At 40.3% G+C, this 27,884-nt stretch overlaps 2 protein-coding genes across 7 annotated transcripts in view; one reads left to right on the forward strand and one right to left on the reverse strand.

Annotated features, from left to right (window-relative positions):
* The window catches only part of lsp1a (lymphocyte specific protein 1 a), a 48,718-nt gene extending 25,353 nt beyond the window's left edge, over window positions 1-23,365 (forward strand). For 3 of the 4 annotated variants that reach the window (XM_003439392.5, XM_025908649.1, XM_025908650.1), the window contains 11 exons: window positions 3,804-4,191; window positions 4,518-4,657; window positions 4,916-5,168; window positions 5,682-5,819; window positions 8,879-8,922; window positions 12,184-12,265; window positions 13,632-13,769; window positions 15,041-15,139; window positions 15,638-15,724; window positions 16,165-16,273; window positions 22,268-23,365. In XM_003439392.5, coding sequence (XP_003439440.2) covers window positions 3,804-4,191; window positions 4,518-4,657; window positions 4,916-5,168; window positions 5,682-5,819; window positions 8,879-8,922; window positions 12,184-12,265; window positions 13,632-13,769; window positions 15,041-15,139; window positions 15,638-15,724; window positions 16,165-16,273; window positions 22,268-22,290 — 1,501 coding nt within the window. In that variant the 3' untranslated portion in view covers window positions 22,291-23,365. The remainder of the gene's footprint in view (window positions 1-3,803; window positions 4,192-4,517; window positions 4,658-4,915; window positions 5,169-5,681; window positions 5,820-8,878; window positions 8,923-12,183; window positions 12,266-13,631; window positions 13,770-15,040; window positions 15,140-15,637; window positions 15,725-16,164; window positions 16,274-22,267) is intronic. The other variant, XM_019360863.2, reaches the window with a different exon arrangement.
* prr33 (proline rich 33) lies at window positions 16,870-27,678 on the reverse strand. Of its 3 annotated transcripts, none has more exons than XM_005449233.4 (3): window positions 27,484-27,678; window positions 27,067-27,112; window positions 16,870-21,926 (listed from the first exon to the last, which is right to left on the reverse strand). In XM_005449233.4, the coding sequence occupies exon 3, from the start codon at window positions 21,909-21,911 to the stop codon at window positions 18,759-18,761; it is 3,153 nt and encodes a 1,050-aa protein (XP_005449290.2). In that variant the 5' UTR covers window positions 21,912-21,926; window positions 27,067-27,112; window positions 27,484-27,678; the 3' UTR covers window positions 16,870-18,758. The 3 variants fall into 3 exon arrangements, with proteins under 3 accessions (XP_005449290.2, XP_005449291.2, XP_005449292.2); XM_005449234.4 differs by having other exon boundaries at window positions 27,067-27,115; XM_005449235.4 differs by lacking the exon at window positions 27,067-27,112.
* Window positions 27,679-27,884: the final 206 nt, after the last annotated feature.

A 27,884-nucleotide genomic window follows, 5' to 3' on the forward strand; every position in this document is an offset into this window, starting at 1 on the left:
GGTTGAAGCAAATGCTGCCTTTTATCATTTACCGGATCTACAGTGACTCCATTTCTGATTCCACTAGCCTCTCTCTGTGGCTCTGAGCATCAAGCCCATTGGTTTAAACTGAAGAAAAGTGATCAAAAACAACTCAAATATGTCCTTTCATTCAAAAAGATCTGAAAATTCTGCAGATACGTTTTTAGACTGATGTACATTAGCTATACGTTTTAGTGCACTGATACAAGGCACCAACCTTCAGGGCAGAAAAAAGAAGCCAGTGTGGAAGCTGCAGTTCCTCTAACGTCCACTTTAGACTCCAAAAGTGAGTCAGTCCCCATAGACCCCCATATTAAAGTGTCCAAAGTTACAGGAGGATTAGCCCTGTTTACTGCCTGCTCTACACATGATTTCCCTCCTTAATATCAGTATGAGGAATTGCTTTCTTTTCTGATTCTTTTGGATACTGCTGAGGCTTAAAGTTAGGGGTGTGGCCACTTAACGTGATTAACAGCAGCCAGAGCGATTAGCTATGGTTTTTTTTGGCTATAAATGGCATCAATCAATTGCTTTGGTCACACTGGGGAGGTCCAATCTTTTATATACAATCTGTAATTCATTAAATACAATTTAATTCATATTTCTTAGTTAAACATCACCTCTGTCAATCATCTAATAATATTTTGTCCACTCTGTTAACATCGATGAGATGAAATATTCTGACCACTTACAAATTCATTGCCGTCCAATAGTGGGAAGGGTGACGACTCGTTTTAGAGCCGGCCTTGAGTGGCCATTAACTGCACTTATCTTCATTCAGATGGAACAGTACCATTTTTCATAAAATACAGTAAAACAGGAGAGGTCATTGAGTGCGACCAAGTGCTGCCTACCAGGACTCGAAGACTTCGTGATGGACGTCTTCATTCTGAAGTAGAAACTTTGCTGTTTGTTTGGACATATTAGTTTCTGAGAGCTCAGGCAGAGGCTCCCACCATACAGCTGGGGCCCCACTGACCAAGTGAGTGTCTTAATCATCTGGGGAATGCTGAGTGAATTCCTTTCTGCCAGCTCCCAAAGACACGAAGCACACTTATTGGTTTAATCAGCAGGATTGAGTGGGAGATCTTCTGACTGTTGAATAAGTGTTTAGGGCTAAGTCCATTTAGACAACACATAATTGGCGCTCCATAATAATTAACGCCTAAACTGAAGTTCAGATATTTCATAGTAGAATATGAGATCGTATATAGCATGCTACATGCTGATTTCCTCCTGTGGCTGTTTGATGTGTACAGAGAGAAGCAGGCAGTGAGGACCTCACACCTTTGTGTGAGCAGCTGCAGATCTGACAAATATTCTAGACTGGAAATGAGTCCGTGTGAAATAGCTTCAGCATCAAAGTGCACCCACTTGTGTTTTAAAATCTGACTTTTATGGAATGAGGTTATCTCAACCCAGTGTTTCATAATGTGTTCAAATGTCCTGTTTACGTTTGTGTCCCTGAGAAGATAAGGATTCGTGCATTATTCAGGAAGTTTTTCAATGACGCATTAAGGTCTGAATTATATAAGTATTGTAGGATGGTATTGCAGTAACCTGTCGTTTTAATTCAAATTTAGCTAAAAATAATGCATGTGTCAATGTGTTTGCAGTAAGCTGGTGTTACTTTGGTCCAAGGTTAATGTTACGGTCATACCAGGGAAAACAGTGATTGAAGACAGCTGCACGACTGACATTATTGCAACAATCTGCAGTGAACTCGCACGTTGTTTTTGAAGTGGTTGCTTAAAAAACTGGGACCACGTCTGTGACCACCCGCAATCAGCTTCTGTGTGCAAAGCGACAGAAAACGGCAAAAAGGCAGAATCGGTCTGCTGTCAGTTTGCGATTGAACGGGGTCAAGTTGGTATCTGTGTGCACTTTGTTAGTGGCTCTACGGCCATTAAGTGTAATACATTGGCACAAATCCCAAATCTGTTTCCTTTGTCGTCCAGACAGAATCCCATAGATATGAAACAGAAATTCATAAATTCTTCCACAAATGGTGATGTAGTTGCTGCAAGATGACAGTTTGACTGCAGAATCTTATAGGCACTCACCTTGTTTTTATATCAGAATATGAGTAGAATAGAAACAGTTGAGTTGAGTCTCCTGCTGTATAAGAGCTGTGTTTGTCGTGCATTACAGACTCACTCAGATTGATTGCAACATGACCGCAATCTGTGTTTATAAATTTGACTGCAATTATTCGCAAAGATTCACTAATCTGAGAGTGACTGCATTCGGTCCAAGTCAGATTTAGTAGTAGCAGTGAAATGAACTGAATGGACAAATGTTTTTGATTAAATAGACATTCACTGCTGTTGAATGAACTAAATATCAAACCTGATGTAGAGCCTTAACAGCAGCTCCACATCCCTGTGATAAATTTGTTAAAACCACCCAAGACAAATTGGGAATATTACTATAGTGTGTGTGTTTATGGTCAGCTTCCACTCCCTGTTTTCAGTGGTCGTGGTTTCAGCTCTGGTAGGCTCTTAATGGCTCTGTGATTACAGAAGCTGCCAAGTGGAAGAATGTATTACTCCAATCAGTTTAATCTGAGCTCATCATAAACACGACAGACCAGGGTGAAAAATGCCAATCAGCTTATTATATTTTTAGGTCTTGTAGGAAATGTTGTCCTTTTTGTTTGTGGTGATCTGTCCTCTAATCATATGGTGCTCTGCCAACTGCTTCCCAAAATATTTTACTGAAGGACACTTAATGTGATGGATTACCTCTGACCAGTGACTGTTATCTTTGTATCCTGCAATTTTTTGGCTAGGATGATTTTCATGCATTCGGTGCAGTGTTTTTTTTCCCAGTCAAGACGATTCCCAGAGTAATGCCATCCTGTAGCAAGTCGAAACTTGTGTTCAACAAAGCGCTACAGACCTTGTTGCTAAAATCACTTAATCCCTTTTGACTGACTGAAACCGAGCTCTGCTCCTTATGTCAGGAACAGGACTTTCAAGATTAATGGTGCATTTGTACACTTGTTGTTTTTCAAAATGAACATATTGGAACTTGAAAGCAGGCATTTTCCACCACTGTTCAAACTGGGTGAAGTCATGGCTCCTTCCAGGGTTTACTTTTGTATCCATTTAAGAGGAGGGGAAATTGCATGCATTGTCTTGACTGGACTGCGTCACAATCTGGCTGAAACATGGCTGCATGTGGTTTATTTCCAGACTAGAAATCTGCAGGGACTATTTTTCCCACCATGGCGACATCCTGCACCTGATTTTTTTTTTTTTCTTCTTTTTTTTTTGGAGTTGTCTGCAGATTTAATTTAAAGATATTCTTGTTGTGTCATTATTTTTCTTTCAATTTTAATAAAGAGGTTTACAAAGCAGGGGTTGAGCTATTGAAGTATCAAACTTGTATTCCCTGTTTTGAGGTTTGACATAAATTGTGGAATCGAGCAACCTGAGGAACTTCAGCCAAGTGCCCGCCTGGGAACTAATCAGCTAGTTTGTTGACTTAGCTGCTGAGTAATGGGAAAACAAAGACATTAACAGTGATTACAGAGTAGTAAATCTGATGGATTTAACTGACTTAATGGACACTTTATCCATAATAACAAAACAGTTTAAGCAAAACATTGCTCGATTTGTCTCACGCTGTGTTGTATTTTATTATAATACACATCACACCGAAAGCCTGAGTACTGGGATGCAAATAGGAAATGACTAAGGGTTGGAACTTTGTTAAACACGTTTGGGATCTCGTGATCTTGCCTGTCCTGACTCTTTTTCCATCTTTTCTCTCCATAGGTATGGCGGCAGCCTGAAGCCAAATGGTTCTCAGTTTCTGGAGGAGGACGAAGGCTTCAGTGACTGGACCCAACGCAGAGAGAGGCGAAGGCAGCAGCGCCTGCAGGAACTCAGCCAGGGAGGATATGAAGACGAGTACGAAGAGGAAGACACGATAAAAAAAGCTGTGCCCATAAAGAGCACGAAGGCCTCCATCACTTCCCTCCAACTCCAGAGGCAGGAGCAGGAAGAAAGAGACAGGGTGGAGATGGAGAGGAGGAAGGAGCATGAAGAAGAAATGATTCGAGCTGAGAGAGCAAGGAGGGAGAAAGAGAGGGAGGTGGAACAAAGAAAGAGGGATGAACTGATCTCGAGGAGGAGCGAGGAGAGTCAAAGGCCAAATCCAGAGGTAGGACTTCCGTACTGAACAACTGAGTTTTCTGTGGAATTGTCAAACAAATGCTGTAAGTTGAATAGAAATGTCAAAAGCCATAAATAAAAATATTCAACATTAGTCTAGATAAGGATTTTACTTAGTCAAATATCAAGTTATTGATAGACGGCAAAGACGGTTCATATACTGTCTAAAATCATATTAGAACAGTCTGAGTCTCAAATGATTCAAGAAAAGAGTTGAAGTGTTCAAAAAGATTTCAAGACGTAGTTTGAAAGAAGAACAAACTTCAGCATATATATTATCACATGCATTTAAAAATCTATTTTGTTCACTAACAGGTGGAGAAAAGAAAAGAAGTCAAAATCTCCTACACATCAAAGGTTTTTCTTCACCAAGAGCCAAAACACAGCAACTCAAACGGCAACACAGCCAATGAGGAAGTGACATCATTTATCACCAAGACAAAGAGATCCACCATGTGTGTAGCAAGTTTTATTTCCTATCTTATTATGTGCCTTTCCAGTCGCCTGAATATGTACCTTATGTAGCTTTTGAAGTAAATCAAGAAGTAAATCATTTCTTGAGACAAGATAACACACAAAAAAACTACAAATATCAAGTTTAAATTTTCCAGAATCCCCAAAGTACTTTAAAGACTTTGGACAAAAATATTTGGATCTTATTTCAGATCCACAGCCAGGGCGTAAATCAAAGCATTTTATATCCTATACCGTAGTGCTGTGTGTAGCAGAGCTGTTGAACCAGAGGAGTCAGAGGCCATCCTGGAGACAGAGCAACGTCTGGAGAAGATCCGGCGGAGCCTCCAGGAGAAGGAGAGCCAGGAGATGGAGCAACTGAGACAACGACAGGCTGAGGCTGAGCAAGAGCTGGAGGAGCTGAAGAGGAGGAGGGAGGAAAGACGACGGGTCCGACAGGAAGAGGAACGTCGGAGGGAGGAGGAGGAGCAGCAGCGGCTGGCCAAAGAAGAGGTGACCATTTCAGTATCTGAAATGCTATATGCACAGAGATATTTACACAACTCAGGAGGGGGGTTGGGAATTTGGGAAATGACGCTCAGCTTCAAGGAAAACATTTTTATTTGGGGGTTTAAATGTAATGCAAGCTTCATATTTTTTTTAGTATAGCTAGTAAAGCTATTTTTTAAAGTACTAGTAATAAAAAAATCTACTAGCCTGTGAACCTCAGATTTCTTTTTTTAAGAAAACTACAAAGACCATCTTTGTTGTTTATATCAGTGAGGATGTATAATGTGAAAGAAGAATGCAGCATGTCAAATGTCTAAAATTCATAACCAAAATCATAATATATCAGGGATATACAGCAGGGGACATCTTTAGCTTATTATGGAGTTATCATGCCCTGGCCTGAAAGTAACTAATTCAGCTTCAAGGGTAAAACAATGGCTACTTAGTCTCTAGTATTAGCAGCTGTTAGATCTATATGGCTTTGGGGCTGAAGAGTGTTTTTAATCTGACTCCCAGGAGGAGAGAAGACGCATGAAGGAAGAAATCGAGAGGAGGAGGATGGAGGCAGCAGAGAGGATGAAGAACCTGAGTACGTCCAGTGTCGATGAAGACGAGATGTTCAGTCCCTTCAGCCCAAAAGTTTCCACACAGAAGGTAAAGAGCGCGTACCGGCTTCTAACACTGGTTATAAAATCTAACTGGTGGTAACTGCTTTTTCTTTTGTTTCACTGTTTCACTTTTCTAACCCTAGAGACCGGTCAGCAACCATCTGGCTACAACCGGTCACTAAGGAACAATGTGTATTCCCCAACTGGTTGGTGATTGCTAGTTTGAAAATAGTCACAAAGAGACACACAGTTCTGCACTGAAGGCCTGCTTAGAATTGCTTGGGTTATTAACATATTGCCTGTAGTTTGCATGGAAGATAAAGACTTACATGCCTGCTCAGAGAGTATTTTTAATTCTGAAGAGTGCGAAAAAAACCCCAGAATGTCTTACTGTTTTACTTTCAATGCAAACGTTCTCTATCTCTCTTTGGCATCACGCTAAATGCCGAGTGTTTGCAGACAAATCAGCATCTTTCATGCAAACTACAGGTAACAGTAGAAATCTGCTAGCAAACCTCAAGGAGGGTCTTGGTGCAGCACCCTCTTTGCGTAGTTTTCACTCTGTGAAAGCCAACAACATGCAGCAACCACCGGTGGGTGGGATAATGCGTATTTTTCCCCTAGTGATCAGCTGTGCCAGAGGGTTACCACCTGGTCTGTAGGCTTATGTGACTGAAGCCTAAACAACATTTCTGATTGAGTAACTTGGTCATCAAACCCTGACGTATCGAAAACTGGTCGTATTTACTTGTTAATAAATCATATTTTGCAAACACAAGTCAAGTTCAAACAAAAGTTTTGAGCCACAGGTGGGTTGACTTCTGTCCTCACAGGCAGAGCTGTGTGCCTGAGATGATCATGAATGGCAGTCAGATTCAATATTCAAACAGATGCTGCAACACTGAGCATTTAGATCAGTCTGAACCTGAGCTTGTGGTTCACAGTGAATTCTTCTACATCTGCTTTAATGTATGAATGTGGATATGGAATGGATATATGAGATAAAAAGCATAAAAAGTTCACTTAAGAACCCACTGGCACAGCCGTGAATGCTGTCAGAATTTAATGTTACCTGTTCAGGTCAGCAAGAGCTATCATGTAAGCAGATAAAGAGGAATTTGAAAAAGAAAAGTTTCATTGTTTCAGGTGATCAGTCCTTTCGTCTGGTGCATTACCTTGATGTTGATTTAACAAAATGCAACCTACTGTTTGACCTGCTGGGTTAAAAAAAAACTCAGTGACTAATCGCTGTGTGTTATCTTCCCAGCAGATGGGTTCAGTCTCAGCTTGTAAGTTGCATGTGTGTGTACCTGTGTGTATGTGTGTGTGATTGAAAAGCCACTTCAGCCTTGCTGCACCAGGAAAAGCACGTCGTGGTGTTGTCCTAGATCTCACTGCCACTCGAAATGTTTCACTGTCTGAGCTTGATGAACTGTGTAAACTGTAAATGGATGTGTGTGATTTCAGCACGTTGCAGTCATTTATGGAGCTCTCTCATTCCAGGAAGACATTTTTTTTTCTTATTTTTTAAGAAATCTGGTTCATAAAGATTAAAAAACCAAACCAAACCATGTTTGCGACTTTGGGGTTCTGTATTTGGATTTTCGATGAATGGCTCGTCCACGTGCATGACACTGTATATGCATGTTGGCATGTCTTCTTTTTTTGCATCTTCTATTCCTCAATTTATGTGAACATGCACAGATTCAAACGAACCAGGTGTTTAAGGACAGACAGAAAAAACAGAATCCAAATAGCAAATGAGACATTTACAAGAATGGGTATTAAAGGGGTATTATTATCAGTTAAAGTTGTGTTAATGGCACCACTTAAGTACAACACGAAGATTAATATCCTGTGGGTTGTTTTAAGTTGTTAAATCTGACATTGTGACTTTTTCCCCACAGAAATGAAATCTAGTCATGCTTCACATTAGAAAGCAGAAACAGAAGTCACATTCCCTGCAGGGCTGTGGATGTCTCTTCAGTTCTTTGCCTCTACATTAAATATTGTCATTTTTGGCCACTGTTTGATGCATTTTGCTGCATGTTGGAAGCACATTTTGTGGCTTTTTACCAGAAGAAATGTCATTTTCTGTCATTTTCTATTTAATTACAAACAACAGGCTTTCAAACACACAACATTATAACTATGTATATAAAACAGTCACGGAAGGTTTACCATGTGTTGGATTTGATTGTGTGTCCGGTGCCTGGTCTGCTCCTGCTGACTGTCCCTCAGTCAGCAGGGGACAGTCAGCACTGAAAGCATTTCTCTCAAATTGCTGACATTAATGTTCAGGCTCAAAGGGCTTCAGTCTGAGTTTCCAGTGTTCAGCTATGGCGTAGACGTCTCCTGTGTGTGTGCGAGTGTTCTTTGATGTTTGACCTCTGAGGTCAGAGAAACACTGCTCCTGTCCTAAAAATCAGACCCCTGAGTGCAGATAAAAAAAACAAAAAAAAAACCCGTAAAATTGTCCAGGTCACCTGGATGAGCTCTTTCGACAGATGGTACCGGCGCTGGTGTCCATCTAGGGCCAGTTTCATTTACTTAGACTGGGGAAACAAGCATTACCAGTAAGAATGCTGAATAATGCAGGCCCTTTGAGCCTGTACACTAAAGGAAAATCGTCACCTCTCACAGCAGATCTTTTACTCTGTGGGTGCATTTTGCTGGAAAAGTTTGGGGATAAATAAAAAGAACATGGACTGAAAATCAATACAGAATAATGCAGAGTGATGATTTTCCCCTTGAGTTAAAGTTTTCTTCACAGTATAACACATTTTCTCAGTTGTTGGTCTTCATCTTTAACCCATGTCAGTTTTATTGTAGGTGTATGTCTTTAGGGTCATGTAACACACTGTATAAATATATGCTGTAAAAAGCCACATTTTTCCATCATCCTCTGACTCTCTGATGACTCGTGTGGTTTGATGAAGGCCAACCAGCTCAGCTCTGTTTGTCTGGGACTGGGAGGTCCAAGGCCAAACCCAGAGCTGATCTTTAATGAACACATTTATGAACTGCAGCAGTGACACAGAGAGAAACGTCATGTGTTCATCCAAAAGGAAAACAAAAGGCGTCATATTTATTCTTCTGTTTCAGATCACAGAGAGAACGGAGTCCCTGAACCGCTCACTGAAGAAAAGGTGAGGATCTTTATCAGTATCCTGATCAGATTTACATATGCACTATTTAATAGGTTTAATAGAAATATTAAACCTATGCAGGCAGCCTTTTTTTTTTTTTTTTTTTTTTTCTGTCAACTCCTTCTGTAAAACTGTATATAAAAGATGAAAGTACTGAGTGTGATATAACACTCTGGACTCTGCCATGTCAGTTCTTTGGCTGCTTTTTGTTTGTTTTTGTTTTTTGTGGGAGGAACCAGAAAATGCCACAGTTAGACCAATCTACACAACTTAGCCTCAAGTGTTCACCCAAGGGATTGCAATTTTGGAACTTTAATGTTGGCATGTTGGCACAGGAGATGGTCCCAGCTCTAACTGATTAGAAATTTGACTACTTGTTGCTTGTTTCAGCTACTGAGGTGTGGCTTGGATTATTGCACAGCTCTCTTCTGACAGGACTTCTTCTGACTTTTGCTGGTTGGAGGTTTTTTTTTGGGGGGGGGGGTTAGGGAAGTTTGAATCTGCAATGGTTGCATCTTTATATCTTCCTTTGTACCTTAGTTGTTTTTAGCGTTCCCAACACACTCTGATTTTCATGCTATCGCAGTGCTGCATAGTCAGCAATGTCCTGCTGGAAACCTGAGGCACAGACACGGTCTGACAGGTAGACAAAGACCGCAGGTTGAGCTTCTACTGAGTCAATCAAGTCAACTGAGTGTCATCTGAATGCTACCTTAATGGAAGGAGAACTGTGTCAAAGAACTGTGGCCTTTATGTACAAATGAGCTAATCTTCAATTTAGCTTCAGTTTGATTGTTGCTCAGAATCTTCCAGATCAAAGACGAAAGCAGATTTTTTTTTTTTTATCCAAGCATCTGAATAGCAGAGGAGCGTGTGATATTCAACTTTATCCACAAAGAGGCAAATTCAGATGTTATTAGGTAAAATATATGTTCTGACTAGCTATGCTAAAGCTAATCAAGTTACAGTGATAGGAACTGGAAGCAGGCATGTGAAGTATTTCCACTGATAAACTTGAAGAAGTAGCTAATCCTTTTGACGTAAGTGACCTGCTTCCTTTCTCAGTTTTCTGGCTGCTGGTTAACTCTCCACCGTCTGAACGTAAACCCTGATGAAAAGGGTTGGAGGTGACCTCTCCACCTCTCTCAGTGCATCGCCTTTCCTAAGCTGTGATTTATGGCTCCTCTTAACTCTGTCCAGATGCAGGCGGCTGTGTTTTCTCTGGTGGTTAGTGAGGTATGGTGGCTCCAGGCAGTCTGCAGCAGGATATTATCAGCTCTGAGCCGGAGGAACGTTTCTATGAGGATGCCTTAATTTATATACAACTGTGTGTTCAGAAGAGGTGTGATGGCATCAGGCAGCTCAACCTTTGACTCCCACAGTGTTAATGCCTGCAGAGTACTCGAACTATAAAGAAGAACTGTAAACTGTTGAAGTTAAAATGCATAGTTAATTAAGAATACAGCATACAGGATGGAGAAGGACATTACATGAAGCAAGAATCTTACAGACTGGGCAGAGGTGGTACAGAAAATGAGAGGTGTAACTGTGAGTGTGTGGGTGTTCATTTGAATTTAGTCTGCGATTAAAGCAATTGGAGGAGGTGAAACGTCTGCCACACCCCCCTCATTGATCCACAAAAGTAAAATGATGGATTTTGACCAGTTTACAGAGTAGCTGGACTTAAACAATTATGGCAGCAAAGAATGGGAATGCCGAGGGAATAATAGCACATCATCTGCATAAAGGAGAATATTATGTTTGGTATTAGAAGTTAATATCTTTATTATTGCACATAGTGGTTTTATGAATAGTGGAAAGAGAGATGGAGAGAGAGAACATCCTTGCCTGGCAAGAGTGAGGTTTTGTGCAATTAACCCACTGGTGGTGACTGTGGCCGATGGTGATGTATATAATGCTCAACTCCAACTGATTCAGTTGTTTTCTAAACCCAAATTTCTAAGTGCTGCAAATAGGAATTCCCAGTTGACTTTTTCAAATGTTATTTTCTGTATTAAGTGATGCGATTAGGGTCTTTTTTAATGCTGTGAAAGCTGCAGTGTTGATAGATGAGTGTCTGCCTTTAATGAAACATGTCTGGTCAGGGTGGATGAATCCTGGAAGGGCTTCTTCTAAGCAGGAGCTTTGCTAATGTGTGACCACTGCAGCATTGACAGGAGGAGTCCTGGAGGTAGTCATACATTTTTTGATCATCCTTATAAATAAGTCTGGGACATCTGGGTCATGGCCAGAGGTGTATAAGTTCATAAAAAAAAACCTCTGTAAAAGTTTTTGTTGGTATATTTATTACTACATTTGTGTAGTGGTTTTAGTGCTACAAACATGTGGTTAACTACATAACTGAAAGTTTGAATTTAATGTCTAGACTTATTGACAGGTAGAAACTTTCCCTCCTTAAACTTTATTGCAGAAGTTAAAACTAAGTGACGGCTTCCAGCTGTGACAACCTCAGCAGCAGCCTCTGATGTTTGCTCAGCTGCATGACATCATCAGGTGAAACCTCCTTTTAAAAGCGGGTGTTGCCCCATGATGGCGCCTCAGACATGTCAAAGTCAAAGATTCAGATGATAAATGAGAGTTCTTCCCTCCTGCCATGAAAGAATGACATCAGAGCTCTTATCTGAAGCTGGGGAAAGCCAAAAAATAGGATCTGCAAAGACCACAAGACAAAAACATTTCAGACAGACTTTAATTTAATCAACCGCAAATCCAGCTTTGACTCAGTTTCTGGAGCCAACGTGAGTTAGTCTGACCCAACGTTTTTGATCTTGATTATAGTGTGAACATGGAAAACTGGGAAGTTGTAAAAATGTAGACACAGACAGACACAAACTTTATTTTGCAAATGCCTGGGAGGTTCTAAAATCATTAGGTGAACCATGAGCCCAAACCTGAGAGCCACACGTTTTAAACTGACAATATAAAGCAATCAAATTGTAAGGTTTAAATTTAAATGTCATATTTCAGCTTAATGAAATCCTGCTGCCATACATTCTCTGCAAGAGTTGGCCATGGAGACTGTGGCCCGCTGTGGCCTGGATAATCAGCAGCAGAAGATACATGAATGACAGGATCATAAAAATAAAGTTTAGAGTTAAAAAATTAAAATTAGTTTAAGGTAGTAATGCTCTCTAACATAGAAACTGTTTATTTTAAATTTAAGGGAGCAATCTATTAAGATGAATGTGACACAGACTCTGTGTCTCTGGTTTTAATTTCCTGCTGCTTTGTGTGACTCAGTAACAGCTTCAAGAAGACGCAGCCTCTCCTCCTGACATCCAAGATCGACGACAAGCTGGAGCAGTACGCCCACGCTGTGGAGGTCAGCGCGTGCCCGCCCACACACACACACACACACACACTCTCGCTCACTCTCTCTCTCACTCACATACACACACACACACACACACACACACACACACACACACACGCACACACAAACACACGTCCATGACTTTACTTGTAACCTCAAATAATTTCTCAGCTCCCCAGGTCCAACTCTCACTGTCACCAGCCGCGCCTCAAACAGAATAACGATACCAGTATTCACTGGCAGGACTAATATTTTATTGATTTTCAAATTTTACTGTCTTTTTTCGCTTGTTCGTTAAGACCCCACAGATTCTCCTTGTGTTCACATGAAACCTCCGCTCATGTTTCTGGGTGACGTGATGTAGCCATATTCAGTCATGACTTGTACAAAGACACATGCAGACAGAGGGAGCATTGATGAAGCTAACGGATGTTTTCATCAGCCCCCCAACCACAACCCCCCCTCCTGCCCACAGATATCTATCACATCCCGTTGGTCTCATTCATATCTGCCTCGCTGCATCATTACAGGCACGGCCACACAACAGACTGACAATTATCCTTTCTGTTTGTTAAGCATAAAGTGTAATGATAGTCGTGAGGATGGCACGAAAGTAAAAAGTCACTGAAATAATTTCGGTACAATATGTGGAAAGCATTGACTCATCAGGATAATGTTTGTGCACTGGTTGCTTCCTTCCTCTGATTTGAATTTTCTGCAAACCCTCGGGTGTTTTCTGCAGTGAGACGTTTGCTCTGCTGCAGGTTTGAACCTTTGCACTCGCATTGTTTGGACTCAGCTGGGGGCAGCAGCAGCTGCTCTGACCCTTTTTGTGCAGCAGCCACAAACCTCAGCAGCACCTGGGCGATTACATCACCCACACATATTTTCAGTTGTGCGTGTAAAACGGATGCATGACAGGAAAACAGCTCTTTATTTTTATCTTTCCATTCCTCGTTTTCCTTTTCACCTCAGGTGGTTCCCATGCTGATTTGTAGTCTGCTGCACAAAAACAGGTTTAACAAAATAAAGAACATAAATTAAAGGTGTGCAGGAGAGAGAATATTCTCACCATAAATCTTTTAGATTGAGATTACACCTGTGATTCACATAAATCTGCCTAAACTGTGGCATTTATATAAACAACAATTTAAATGTGATTAGATGTATATTGTGCTTTCAGTACAATAACAAAGAAACATAGCATATCAGCTTATGCTAGCAAACTTTTTCAACAAATACACCCTCTTATATTAAATTCTAAGGTTTTAAATATCAGGAAATGATAATAAGATAAGATGTAGATAAGATGATGTTAACTTTCAGGCTTGGATGCTGCCACTTGTTGCTAACCGTGAGGTTTGTCTTTGTGCAGAACTCTCAGGAGGCTCGGGCAGTGAAGGCATCACTGAATGACCTGCCCCAGTCACCTGAGGTCGTCGCTTCCAAGAAGAACCTGTTTGAGGCTGGAGAGGCCTGGAGCCAGAGTCCCAGCAAGGGAGCAACCTGCAAGGTGAGAGGAAACAATCTAACAGGGTACCTTTAGATTTCTGCGTTGTGTTACATTCATGTAAACGAATGTAAAGCTACGGTCTGTGGTATGTAGTTAAAGCAGAGCCAGTTTGACCTAAAAGGAACTTTTCCTGTTCATTTTAATAGGTAATCACAAGCTTTTTAGGGGGTTTAAGGATGAGCATAAAGTTGCTAGCATCACATTAAAACACTGCACTTTAGAACCAAATGCCTTTTGCTTCACCTGATCATGCTGTTTTTCTGCATGTGCTTGTGGCAGATCATTATTGAAATTGTACCCATTTAAAGCCTCTTTGATCATCATGTTTGTCCGACCTGACGGCTAAAACCTCCCGTGTTTATTTGTCCTGGCAGCAGATCCATCCTCACCTGTTTCATATGTTCTGTTTTACTGGAATTCTCTGATGTGAACGGTCAAACAGGCGCTTGTTAGTGAAACAGAGAGCGGTTGTTATTATGAGCTCCAAATAATTTGTCCAAGCTTTGATTTCTATCAGCAGGTCATGAAGAGAAAAGCAAAGAACCAAATTAAAGGAGATATATTTATTTATCAAACACAAATTATGGACATTACAAAGGAGTTTTCATCTAATTTATTCTGCAGGTCCTGCACTGACTTCAACTTAATTACACAAATTAAACATTTTATATATTTAAAAAAAGCAAAATTATTGTGAATTGAATTGTCATTTTTAATTTTTTATACTATATTTTAATATGTATAATAATCACATTTAATTTTATCCACCCAAGGAAATTAAAAATATATGATTTTTTTTTTACTTTAATTTTATATTTAAAAAGTCTAACACATTAACAATTTTATAAATGGAAGAAAATTGATGTATTTTTAAAAAGTTTAAGGTTCCTTTTCTAAAATGTAATCTATTAAAAATAATACTTTAAAAAAATGTAAACAGGCCATAATTTAAAACTTTTGTATTTTAGTTAATTTTTCATCTTTCTTTACTTCATATTTTCTTATCAACATCATTATTATTCAAATATATTACTGTATTGAAGGTCTAGTGTGTTTGACAAACCATTCATATCGTTTCTTCCTCTCCCTTTGAGGCATGTTTTGCCTCTCACAGAGCAGGACGCTGTTATCCAGCTAAATGAACCTAGTTTGCTTTAATGGAACAAAGTGTGGAACAACTGAATAAACAAAGTTAAATACTCAACTAAACATCTGAGTTTAGCTGAAGATGAAAGTAAAACATTTCATCCTGTTTGTGCTTCATCAATCAGGACACTGAGGGTCTGAAGGTGGGCGTGGCCAATCTGATCAATCAGTGGGTGAAAGGCCCCTCAGATGGCAGCAGCAGACAGCTGAGCAGCAGACCCGCTGTAAGTCACAATCACTCCAACAAGTGTGGTTTCAGATGTTAAGAGTGCTTCTGCAGTTTTGTTTGGCATTCACAAGCAGCGGGATTGTCCTTTAAGCTATTTTATATGTATGCAAAGGAAATCTAGATGTGTGGTTTTCATGAAGAGAGCAGCTGCACTAAACTCGCCTCTCCTGTGTAACAGCTGAGCTCACAGTGATGCGTTCAGGTGCAGTTTGCGATGTGAGGTTTCCCTCTAGTGGCAGTGTCAGATGTAACTCTAATTTAACACTATATAACAGGACTTCTCCATTTCCTTTATCCTAAAAATGTAAAACAAATCAGAAAATGACATAAACAATTAAATATTTAGAAACTACTAAGAAAAAAAGTGATAAAAGTATGTCTTTTCCTTTTTTTATGTAAGTGGAATGCAAATCTAGAAAAGCTAGATTTATTCAGTCTATGCACCAGATTTCATGTAAGATTCCTGAGCCATGTTTTTTAAAAAACAAAACAGGATCTGAGGCCTGGAGATGTGATGCAGAAGAAGAACATGTGGGAGGTCATCGGAGACTCATCGGGGAGGCCCGGACAAAACATGAAGGTATAAACGCACGATACAAGCACAGAAGAGTCTTAAATGTAAAGTAAAGCTCAATTAAGAATAACTTGTTTGCATTTACCTCACTTTTTTGTTATTGTTTACATCAGAAGTGTTCATTGTTTGGTCTATATAACACTGGAAAAGGATATTTAATTAAAAAAAATCCCCGTCACAACTTCACAGTACAGTTATCTGATGTCTGATTTAGTCAGTTTTCTCATTTTAGAGAAATTGGCACATCATTCCTCATCTAATGTGTTTTTTTATAAGGGAAGGACACTTCAGAGGCCTCCACCACTCTCACCTGGTGGAGGAATCATTTTTAAAAAATGTCATCATCAGTGATAATGAAATCTAATGAAAATCTTGACCTGGATTTTCATCTTCAGATTTCTAATGTGTAAAAAATATTCAAAATGAGCTCTTGCTTATCTCCTCAGAGCTCAACGGCTAGTAAAAAGTACAAATTTGTCATCACTGGACACGGCAAATATGAGAAGATTCCTGTGGACGACGAGAACGAAGGGAAGTTCACCAATGGAAAGTCGGGTAAGACCACTGACAGGAAGTAAAAGACTAAGAGCTAGCTGTCTCTTAAACTGTGTACCTCTGTTCCTACAAATATGACGACACAAAGTCCTCTGAGTAGCAAGATGGTAACAACACTCTGTTCTTACCCTCAGTGGTCACCATCTTGGCTAAAGAGCAGAAAGGGACCCTGTTTTCAGATTGGACATACGCAATATCACCTGCAATTTGTTGCTCGGTTCAGTGACTTTCATTAGAGAATTTGCAAGCAGAAGAACTTAGTGGCATTTTTGTATTTAATATCTGTGCAGTGTGCAGCCCTGCCAGTTTAAAGTTTATTCTACATCAAACCATCATTACATTCTAAGCATTGATTCCACTATGACGCCTGAACCATCTGGCAAGCTGGCCGATGTGTGTAAGCGTGTGAATCTGGGTAAAGGGTAAACTGCTGATCCGTTGTGATGTGCAGACGTGTCTTTCAGATTGTGATCACTCAGAAGCTGTTTCAGCTGTGTCTCTTTTCTTCATTCAATTCATTGCATGACTCAAAAATATACTGATGTTCCACGCTGAAATGAACCTATGGGCAAGAAAAATGTACATGTTGAGAAACATTTAAGTCAGACTGAGTTTATTTTTCAGTACCTTTTGTGCAGGCGACAGTACAGCAAGCTTCACGTAAGAAAAAGAAAACAGCTCAAAGTGCTTCACTTTAAATAAAACAGCAGTGATAACAAAAATACAATAATAGAGACACAAGTCACAGTTTGGTTTTCTTATGAAATGCTAAGCTATGTTCAAACAGAGTTACCCAGACAGAGATATGAAAATGAAAAGAACTGAATTTGGTAGAGTAAGATTTATTTTCCAACTGTAGGAAAGTAAAAAATCAGAGCAGTTTTTATTTCTTGTGTTACTGTAAAGAAACGGAACATGAGGGTAACTCTGCTTAAGATTTACAGTGTCAGCAGTTTTCGAGAACTAAAGATTACTTTTATAAGCTGTACCTACAATAATCAGTAGCCCCAACACATGCTAGAAAGATCACTAGTGAAAGACTTCTCCTGACTCGGAGCTGGACAAAAGAACAAACACAACAAAGCTAATAAAATAAAGTTTGGAGTGCCTACCATGCATTACAGTCAAATCCCTTCTGTGTATCTTCACCTTTGACCTCACAGATCGCTCTTCATCGTTCTTCGAACAACTTTCACACGCTTTTACCTCATCAACCGTCTTTAAGTCACAGTAAAATTTAACAAGATGAGCCGAAAGTCACTAAAATAATTTTATAGTATTTTGAACTTTATATGGGAATTATATTTTTCATAGCGAAACCCAGTGCTTCATTTTATTTATGTAGCATTTACCACTGTACAGCTACGAGTAAGCATGTGTAAAAATGTACTGAGGCTCCAAATGTAACCTGTAACCATTAAAATTATAATACTAGTCAGATTTAAATAAACTCCCTCCAATTTACCCTTTTTTGTTAGATCATAGTGATTTTAAACGCTCTCAAAAATGTTCATTTAATGTGATTTTAAGAGGTTTATTCACGAAACACAACCATCTACAGCCTGCAAAAAAAAATTATATTACTCTAATGAGAAGTCTTACCCTAAGGTAAGTAGCACCATTTTGAATAAAACTGCATATTTGAATAATGATTGAACAAATTATGTATCATAAAATCAGTTACATTTTATTTATTATCCATAAAAACATATTTTTATTCACCAAAAGTTAATTGATTTTTCTAAGCATCCACATTTCTGTATAAAAGTACCCCATGGAGTTTTCTGATCACTATTAGCAGTATGTTGTGGGTTTTACAAACATTATAAGCCCTGTTTCATGCAGGTAGAATAACTCAGTTTTAATCTCCCTTAGGTTTTGTCCTTTTCATTAACAGTTGGTAGAGTGAAGCCAAAGCCCAAATGTGTAGCAATGCACCAACAAAGCAGAAAAAGATGGAAGCTAAGAACCAGAAATATAAACCATCTCAAATATTTTTCAAAATGCTTTGCAAATGAAAATTACACTCAACAACCTAACCTTTTAAACAACTAACAGTATGTATGTTTCTTAATAGAAAACTCCAAAGGGCACCTTTAAAAACTCGCTAATTCATAATCTAACAGTATCTGTTTATTGTGAACACTTTGAAGAAAAGAACAAATGAGAAGCTCTTGCAACACTTGGTGTGATGTCTGAATGACTTTAAGACAAAGAGAGCTCTCTCTCAAGCTAATGCACAAATACAGACATGTATGCTAACACCCTGTCAGCCAGTCACACAAAGCATTTGTCAAGTATAAAGTTCTGACCGAAGTTTTCTTCAGCACTGCCACAAAAAAAGACTAAGACTCCAGACTTTTACATTGTTTCTGTTGCTAAGATTTTCTGCATCTGTACATTAAACATAGAATCCTGTTTTGTTTTTGTTTGGGTTTTTTGGTTTTTTTACGTTTTTGTCTTGGCACTTTATATTGGGTGGAGCTTAAGAAGCGGTGAACCCCCTTGCTGTTCTATTAAAGTCTTTTGGTTCCTCATCTTTACCTTTTCGCCCAATCAGCCCCATTTCAAATACAGTGGAAATTTTTGTGACCGGCCTCGATGCTGCCTCTTTGAGCTTTTTAGCATCAAACTTTGGACTGAACAGCAGCACAGGCAACCTGTATGCAAATGACGGTATTTCTTTCAGCTCATCTTTTTTCCCTTCTTTCTTCTCCTCCTCACTTTTATTTAACTCAATCTGGTGCATGATGTTCTCCTTGGAAGAAAACATTTGGAAGAGGACAGCGTCCCACATTTGTGTCGCCTTGGGAGTGTCTTTGGTTTCGTTTTCATTTTGGGCGCTGGGCTCGTCTCCAGCCTTCTCCTGCACTGTTTTTATATCCTTCTGGTCCTGCCCCGTGACCACCACCTCAGAGCCTGTCTCTGGGAATTTGGGCTCCTCCTGCTCCACCACCATGTGTTTCTTGAGCCTGGACCAACCGCTTGCTTTAGATTTCATTCCCTTCGGCTTTAATATGGCTTTAAGAAGAGACTCGCCTGCTGGGAGGCTCTCATCACTGTCCTTTTTCTCAAGTGCAGATTGAACTTCTGAAGGTGATTCTGTTTTCCTGTCCTGTTCTTTGTCTGCTACAGCAGCAGAAACCTTAAGCAGAGGAAATGCTGCAGTGCTTGGCTTTGGGCCTTTAGGTGCGACATTAGTGACATTTACAGGTTTTCCTTGTTCCTTTATTTCTGAGACATCAGCATTTTTCTCAGGTATAGATTTCTGCTCAGCAGTCGGGGCTTTTTCTTTACCTAGAAGTTTCTTTACTGCCTTCAGGGGATCTTGGTCTCCACCTTTAGGAAAAGGACGTTTTGTCTCAGGGGTCTTTGGTTTAGTTTCTTGAATAAGTGTTTCCACTTTCTGTTTCTCTGCTGTTGAAAGTATAGTCTTTGGCATTTGTTGAATGATTGTTGTATCTCCTTTTTCTGCAACCTGACCAGATACCGTGCTCGTGTCATGTGTTAACATCCCTCCTGGTGAGTCAGATGCTTGTGTAACAACAATAAAAGGGACTGGAGGTGTGGCAGCAACCTTCTCATCTCTCTGGTGGTATTGAGCAACATCTTTTGGTGTTTCTTTGACTGTAGATGGGTCAGGGGGTTCTTGGCTGGAAGCTTTTGATTCTTCGGAGATCTCTCTTTTAGCTTTATCATCCTCTTTAGTCAGCGTAGTTGAAACTGAAATATCAAATGCTGGAGAGTAAGTTCTGATTCCTCCATAAGCAGCATATTCAGCTGGTGTGAGTCCACGATAACTAGACTTTGACTTTTGAGACACTTGACTTGGTGTTTTAGGTCTCTGAAAGCCTATAGGTGACCCACTTAAAGGTGATGTCCCATAGGTGGGTGTCTTTGGTCTTTTATAGCCAGGTGATGTGGTCATAAGTCGGGATGCCTCATATGTTGGAGTCTTAGCCCTCTGATACCCAGTCACTGCTGGTGTTATTGAAGTTTTGGGCTCCTCAGACCCAGTTGAACTCTTTCTGCTCGACAGCTCGGGTTCCGACTTTGACTTTGTAATACTCGGTTGTATTGGTTTTGCTGAAGGCATCGTGTCTGAGTGGATGTCCCCATTTAGTGTTTGTTCAAGAGGCACTGTAGTCTTCACACTTTGGGAAGCAGATGAACTGGTTACCACTGTTTGAGGTGCTCTCGACCACTCTGACTCTACTGTAACTGGTGACACTGCAAATAAGAGAGGATTGGGTCTTGAGATCTCAAAGACAGGTGTTGCAGCGCGGTTTACATGGTACGCTGGTGTTTTAGGCCTTCCTGCTGCAGTTCTTGATGTTTGGAACTCATAAGTTGGTGTTTTATCTCTGATTTCAGCTGTTGGGGTGGCTCTTTTGATTTCGGCAGTTGGTGTGACTCTTTTGATTTCGGCAGTTGGGGTGGCTCTTTTGATTTCGGCAGTTGGGGTGACTCTTTTGATTTCGGCAGTTGGGGTGACTCTTTTGATTTCGGCAGTTGGGGTGACTCTTTTGATTTCGGCAGTTGGGGTGGCTCTTTTTGTTTCGGCTGGTGGGGTGGCTCTTTTCGTTTCGGCTGGTGGGGTGGCTCTTTTTGTTTCAGATGTTGATGTGGCTGTGTTGATCTCCAAAGTAGGAACAATGGTGGCATTGATCTCTGCTGTTGGTGTAATGCCTCTCTTAATATCTGAAGTTGGTGTTGTTCTCTGAGTAGTTTGTTTTGTCTCAACTGGTGTCTTACTTTGAGGTAATGTACTACCAATAGCAGTTAATCCAGCTGTGTCATACACTGGTGGCATCCTGGAAGTCTCGTAAAATGATGTGCTTGCAGTGTACATCCTAATTTGAGGGACATCAAACATGGGTTTGGGTGATCTTGAGGGTTCAGTTGCTTTAAATGTTGGACGTGGACTTCTGGGTTTGACCAGTGGGGTCAACACAGTGAGAGGTCTAATCACTGGCTGACCCCCAGCTATTGTAAATGGAGTTGGACCTGGACTTCTAGGTTTTGAAGGTGTGGTTGCTACAGCTGTGGTAGGTCTGAGACCAGCATGGGTTTCAACTAATGTGCTAAAAGCTGGCTTGTCCAATTCAGCAGCAGATACTGTCACCTCAGAAGCCAACAGCAGCACTTTGGGTGGCCCTGGCTGAGTGACTTGCCCCAGGGCTGCTGAGACTCCTGCAGGGTAAACTGGGTAAGAAACTGTGGTGACATGTTGAGAGTAAGAGTATGAAGGCATTGCCATTGTTGGAGGTGACATCCTAGCTCCTCTGCCATAAGCTGCACGCTGTGGGTATGGCGATGCCACATGCTGATACGGCAGCCTGACGGTGAACCTTGGCGGCTGTTGGTTGCTGTAGATGCTCTGTGGTGTGTCTGGAGTGCGAGGTGGGGTGGAGTGGTCACTGTGTTCGAGGTCAGGGCTTGCTTCATTTACAGGGGAGAGGCTGGAGCGGAAAGGTGCGGTAGACTGTGATGCTTGAGCAGAAGCTTTTTTCTTGGCAGTCCTTTTGAGGAGTTTCTGAAGCCGAACGTTGTCCTTTCCAGGCTTGGGAAGCAGGGGTGGGGGGTACTGCTGGGAAAGCAGGCCTGGCTGGGTGACACTACCATAAGCGACAGCCATGAGTGCTTCAGCACCCTAAGGAGAAAAAAGTCACAAGCTGTCAAAAGCTAACAAAGATTACAGCTCTGGACCTGTACAATACCAAACTGGTCCAGATGGCAATAAATAAATAAGATTATAATAATGGTTGGTTTCTCGTCTTTAGTTCTGACTGTAAGTCAATCATTGATTTAAATTCTGTTTTTGACATTGGTCATTGAGCTTTTTCTTTCAGAAATGCAACCAGTCTCACAGCATTTTATCCTAACTTATTAAATTAATGAAGGATTTACTAAGTTGGTCTTAAAAATGTTTCTGAAAGTTGCGCAAATGGAAGTTTGACTGTTTTGCAACAATTTTCTTGTTGTTTTTTGCAGATTTATGTCACAGCGACTACTGAAATGGCGTTGCTCTTCAAGTGGTTTCCATCTTGATCTCTGTGCTGGCGATACAGACATCTAACACAAGTAACCAGAACCAGAAAAACTTTGTTAATACCTACTCGGAAACTGCTGAGTAGATGTTTCTCAAGATTGTGGAGGTTGTACAATTATACAAGAAAGCATCAGCTCAAGCCCAAAACCATTTGATCATTTAATGTTTATATTTAACCGATTTTCTCTTTCTTTCCATGTTTTCTTGCATTGCATTTCTAGTATTGTATATATATCTGACTGTAAACTTTACTATTTGTTTTTCTTCTCCTCTGCAGTTTTTGGTAAATCATAATTCAAGTCTAGTTGATCACTGTATGGTGATGTTTTGTGAAATATTAAATGTTGGGGGGGTGGGGGTGTAGCTACATTTTAGAAATTGCATAGAAGTGTTGGTTCCCCCTTTGACATGTTACATGTTCTGAACTTAAACCTTTGCTAAAGAACAATCTTGAAATGAAGCTGGACTTGGGAGAGATTTGAAACACAGCTGTAATTATTCCAGTAATGACGATAGAGTGGAAACTGGCGATATGACTGCGTCATTTAGTCCAGCTATCAACCCGAAATCAATGTTGATTTGGAATTCATGTTTTACACATGGACTGTTTAATTAAACAGTGTTTCTTGTGTATCTTTTAGATTTACTAGTTGATAAATCTCTTATTTGTCCCAAACACATCGTCGCAAAGTTCATAATTTTCACACTTAGTTTTTAGTTTGGCATTATTAGCATAAATCTTGGATATGTTCATTTCTTTCACACCAAAGGTACTTGGTTTTGGTACAGAAATGAATGATAAGTTTAGAAGAAATCATGGTTTGGGTTGAAATACACAATTTTACAATAAGAAACGTGTTGCAAAGTGACGTTTGCTATCTTAATATCACATTTACTGCCTCAGTATGCACTTCTTCACAAAACCACTAGATGTCTACATAATCTGTTCCACTGTTTAACTTTGACTACAATGCAACAGCTTGTTCTGCTTGCAAGAAGATAAAGGAGGGCAGTTAAAGGTGATGTGTATGGGACTGATACCACCATTCAGCAGGCTAATAACATCCAACTAGATAACATTTTTCACCTTTAATGTCCAGTTACTGCAATGTTTGCCTGTATGTGTTTATAACTCATTTTCTTGAATAAATTAAAATCTTTTTCTTTTTTTTTACTTGAGCTGTATCTTTACTTTAGCTTAGTTTGCTGTTTATTGCAGTTAAATTTGAAACTATCTCCTGAGACCGCAAATTCATCTGGAAAGTGCTTATTAAGTATATATGTTATTACTAATTATAAAGTCTATAATTAGTATTAACACTACTTGGTTGACGTGAACCATAAAATTGGTTCACGTCCCACTTATGCCAAGCTCAACATGGCTGTAAAGCAGGGGAGGGACTATCTATTTCCTTATGGGGGCAATCATGGCTAAAGAGTTGACAGTTCATCTTGTAATCAGAAGGTTGCCGGTTCGAGCCCCGGCTCCAACAGGCCCAGTGGCGCCAGTGTCCAGCAGCCTCGCCTCTGTCAGTGCGCCCCAGAGCAGCTGTGGCTACAATGTAGCTTGCCATCACCAGTGTGTGAATGTGTGTGTGAATGGGTGGATGACTGAATGTCGTGTAAAGCGCTTTGGGGTCCATAGGGACTAAGTAAAGCGCTATACAAATACAGGCCATAACCATTTATCTTCAGTCTTGGAGGACTGGAATCCATGGGATGAGCAACCAGTTGGACTTGCAGCAGAATATTTATTACCACAAATATATTAGCTTTATTATTTACATTTTTCATTAGAAGGAAACATGTAAATTCTTAGCATTCTTAGCTTATGAACAAGTCTTTAGTCCTGCAAGAATTAAAACAAGTCAACTTCTCTTGAAAAGTTTGTCCTGTGCCTCAAACTCTGATGTCCTGATGGTGACTCATCAGTGAGTGTCATTCATGGAAGACGGATACTGGCAATTCAGGCTGAAATGCCCACCCAAAGAATCTAGCTGAACTCCTCCTGCTCTATGATACCCCTTCACAGCTGATGCTGGAAGCCTGTTTCACAGCCTAATTTTAGTTTGAAGGCGAAGCGGACGCTGGCCAATCACCTGCTTTCCTTTTTTAAGACTCCTGGTTTTTTACAGGCCGCATCACTTTCCTGAAAACAATAAATCAGAGAGCTGTGATGCGGATTCTCAGATGGAGTCTTTGCAGGACCAGCTGCCTTAAAGCCATCAGATACAAACTTGGTGTAACAGGAGAAGTGAGTAAGATGAATGTATATAAATGTAAGCTATATTTCTCCATTGACTGCAGGCACATAATCTATTCTTAGTACACTTACTGACCTGCACAGAAATCTTTTCAGAAAATTATATCTTGATGTCTCATTTTAGCGTTTTCAGAGTTCAACAGAAAATCAAAGAAACAGGAAGAAACTGTCAATTTGTGACCTTACAATCATATAACTGAATCTGTAGTTTCCCAATACATTATTTACAGTTTGCTATACATCAATATTAGAGCTGATAATGTCAAGTTTATTGTGGCTTTCATTCTGCATGTTCAAGAAGGTTTTAAAATGTGGGGAGTTGCAATATGATAATCTTCATAGATTAATGGAGGATAATGTGTATTAGTTTTAATTCACCTCATGATTATTTATGTAGTGCCAAATGACAACAACAGCCACATAAATGGGCTTAAAACTGTAAGGTAAAGACGCTACAGTATTCTGGAGAAAACCCTGACAATCAAATAACCCCCTATGAGCAAACACTTAGTGAGAAGGAAAAACTCCCTTTTAACAGGAAAAAACCTCCAGCAGAACCAGGCTCATGGATGGGCAGCCATCTACTATGACCGGTTGGGGGGTAGAAGTGAAAGAGGATGAACCAAATAATGGGGTGAGAAGGACAAAACACAGACCAAGGGAGAAGAAAACGAATGACGTGCTGGAGTGATATATAAACATGGGGACTTAAAAGAGGTGAGTGCAAAAGAAAAGCTTACAGTGAATCGCATGAGGTATCACAGCAGTCTGAACAAAAACTGAAATGTAAACTGGGAGCTGGTTCCACAGGAAAGGAAAGGGACCGGATGGCTGAAGGCTCTGCCTCCCATTCTACTCTTAGAAACTCAAGAAACCTCAAAGAGCTCTGTTAGGATAATATGGTACTAGTAGGTCTTTAAGACAAGGTGGGCCTGAATATTCAGAATTTTTGTATTTCAGAAAAAGAATTTTAAATTCAATTATTCAGCCACCAAAGAGAAGCCAATATGGGACAAATGTGATTTCTATTTTTAGCCCCTGTTTTTCAGCAATACTCAGACAAGATGTTTCTAATTTTATAGATACTCCAAAGAAAGAAAGAAAGCAGACCTACATATTAGCTGAATATGTGCACTCAAGGAGATATCCTGATCAAAAATTGCTCCCAGGTTCCTCATAGTGTTGCCGGAGGCCAAGGTAATACCGTCCAGTGTAAGTAGACAACATGTTTCTAAGATTTTTTAGATTTTTAAGAACTGTTTTGTCTGAATATAGAAAAAGAAAGTTATTACATCCAGGCCTTTATTTCATTGTAGTCTAACTAATTGACTCATGTCATGTAGCTTCATGCATAGATATTTCTTTGTAATAGTGATGCTAGAGAACAGGTCATGGAGTCACAATAATCCTGTACATTCTTCAATGTACAAGATTGCCCAAAGCAAATTCATGAAAATCTGGCCAAATTATTTAAATGTCAAAACCAGTAGAATCAATAAATGGCTGATTTTTGGGTATCTCCTTATTATTTAGTGAGATGATTCACTTTGCACTTAACTTACTAGACTTGGACTTTTCTTTCTTTAGCCTGAAATTTCAGAATTTAACAAATGTACCTTGTGTTGGTGTTATTATTTTGAAAAAAGGGTTATATTTGCTTTCCTGCTCAGGCCATAAATCATAGTTTGATATTTAATACTAGCCAGAAATGGAGTGCAGCTCCATCACATATCCTCTCATGTCTCACCCCACATAAATAAATGCACACATATAGACGTGTATGTGCAGTTCTGCTGAAGGGTGAAAGTGAATGCAAAGCATCTGACCTTATGACATCACAGCTCCCAAACACCAGATAGGGCCTGGGAAATATGTTGTCACTGAGAATGTCCAATCACATGACAGGACCACTCAACAGAAATGGATCATGAACCTCAGACTGGGAGATGTACTTTCTAATGCACTGTTCTGTAGTTCTTTTTTAATTAATGGAAAATGAGTCAGCAGAGTCGAGGTCGGCTTAAAATAAGACGCCGAAATGTTTTTGATAAGAAGTAATAAGAAGGTTTGAGTTACAAATAAAGCAACACTGACATCATGAAGTCTGCAAAAAACGAGTGTTTGATATCCTTAGTTTACTATGTGTGTCACCTCAGTGTAATGTAGGCCAGTGCTGGTTGTGTTTTAGACCTCCCACCCACCCTTGCACGCGCACATCTCCCTGTCTGAACCTGCTGCCTGCCTGACACATGAGATGCTCACTGCTCCTTTTAAGGCTTTGGTAGTTTTGGTATTTGGAGTGCCTTCAGGATGCAAGTTCAAAAGAGGAAAGAGTAATAATAGCTGCATAATAAAAGCCAAGCTGCTCCACAATGCCCTGCTTAAGCAAATGAATCCACCCCAAAAAGTCATTTACCTGAAGTTATGAGGCTCAAACACAGCAAACAGTGGTTTTCGATGAAAAATGGAAGAGCTTACCAGGTAAAAACTTGTTGCTGATGTTCAAAAGCACTCCAGGCAGGTTCTTCTTAACAGAACAGAGCACAGGTTCAAGTTCATTGTAAAACAGAGAACAGCTTTATTCTCAAGAACTACACAAAAGAAGATTAGAGTACAGTCAAAGCTACGTGTGATACCTCATTGCAGAAGAGGACAAATAACCGAGAGGGCAGAGTGTGTTTTTGAAGCCAAAACAGTGCGTGATTAGCACCTAGCTCAGCCCTGCTGGTGCTTTAATGTTGCACTGAGGACAAGAAAAAGCACCCTGAGCTCCCCAATCACATCAGACACCTTGGTGCCGAGTTGGGGGGGGGGGTGATTCTGCCTCACTAACCCTGCGAACAGTGTCCCTGTGCCCTATCTGGAGAACAAAAGGCGTAATTATGGTGTGTTTACCTGTGCGACTGCTGCTTGGGGCGCGGCCGGCCGGCTGCTGCCTGCTTGTCCCAGCCCGGAGTGTCAGAGCGGCAGGTTCATGTCGAGCCCAACTCGACCCCCCTTCTGCAAATGGAAGGAACAGGCGCCATGACAATCCAAAAATAAATCCTGAGCCCTGTGAGCTGCTCAGTGACAGCAGTGTAGTTGTGACAGCAAGGCGAGCTGAGGCGAGATGCATCACCGACAGGCCACAGCACCTTAGGTTTCACCACCTCAGGGCTCTAAAACTGGGGTCTGAGGGCCTCCCAGGGGTCCTTCAGGGGTGCACCAAAGGTCCAACAGAGGGTTGTGAAGTGTGCTCCTAAGAATAACAAAGGCTTCATTTTCTATCAGTCTATTAGCATCCTTGTTGCTTCAAG

This window comes from Oreochromis niloticus, linkage group LG7, assembly GCF_001858045.2.
Source record: "Oreochromis niloticus isolate F11D_XX linkage group LG7, O_niloticus_UMD_NMBU, whole genome shotgun sequence".
In the NCBI taxonomy this organism is placed as follows: Eukaryota; Metazoa; Chordata; class Actinopteri; order Cichliformes; family Cichlidae; genus Oreochromis; species Oreochromis niloticus.

What these genes read in the sequence shown, in the direction of transcription:
- prr33 (XM_005449235.4), bottom strand. Translation starts at nt 21,911, where the DNA reads ATGGCTGTCGCTTATGGTAGTGTCACCCAGCCAGGCCTGCTTTCCCAG.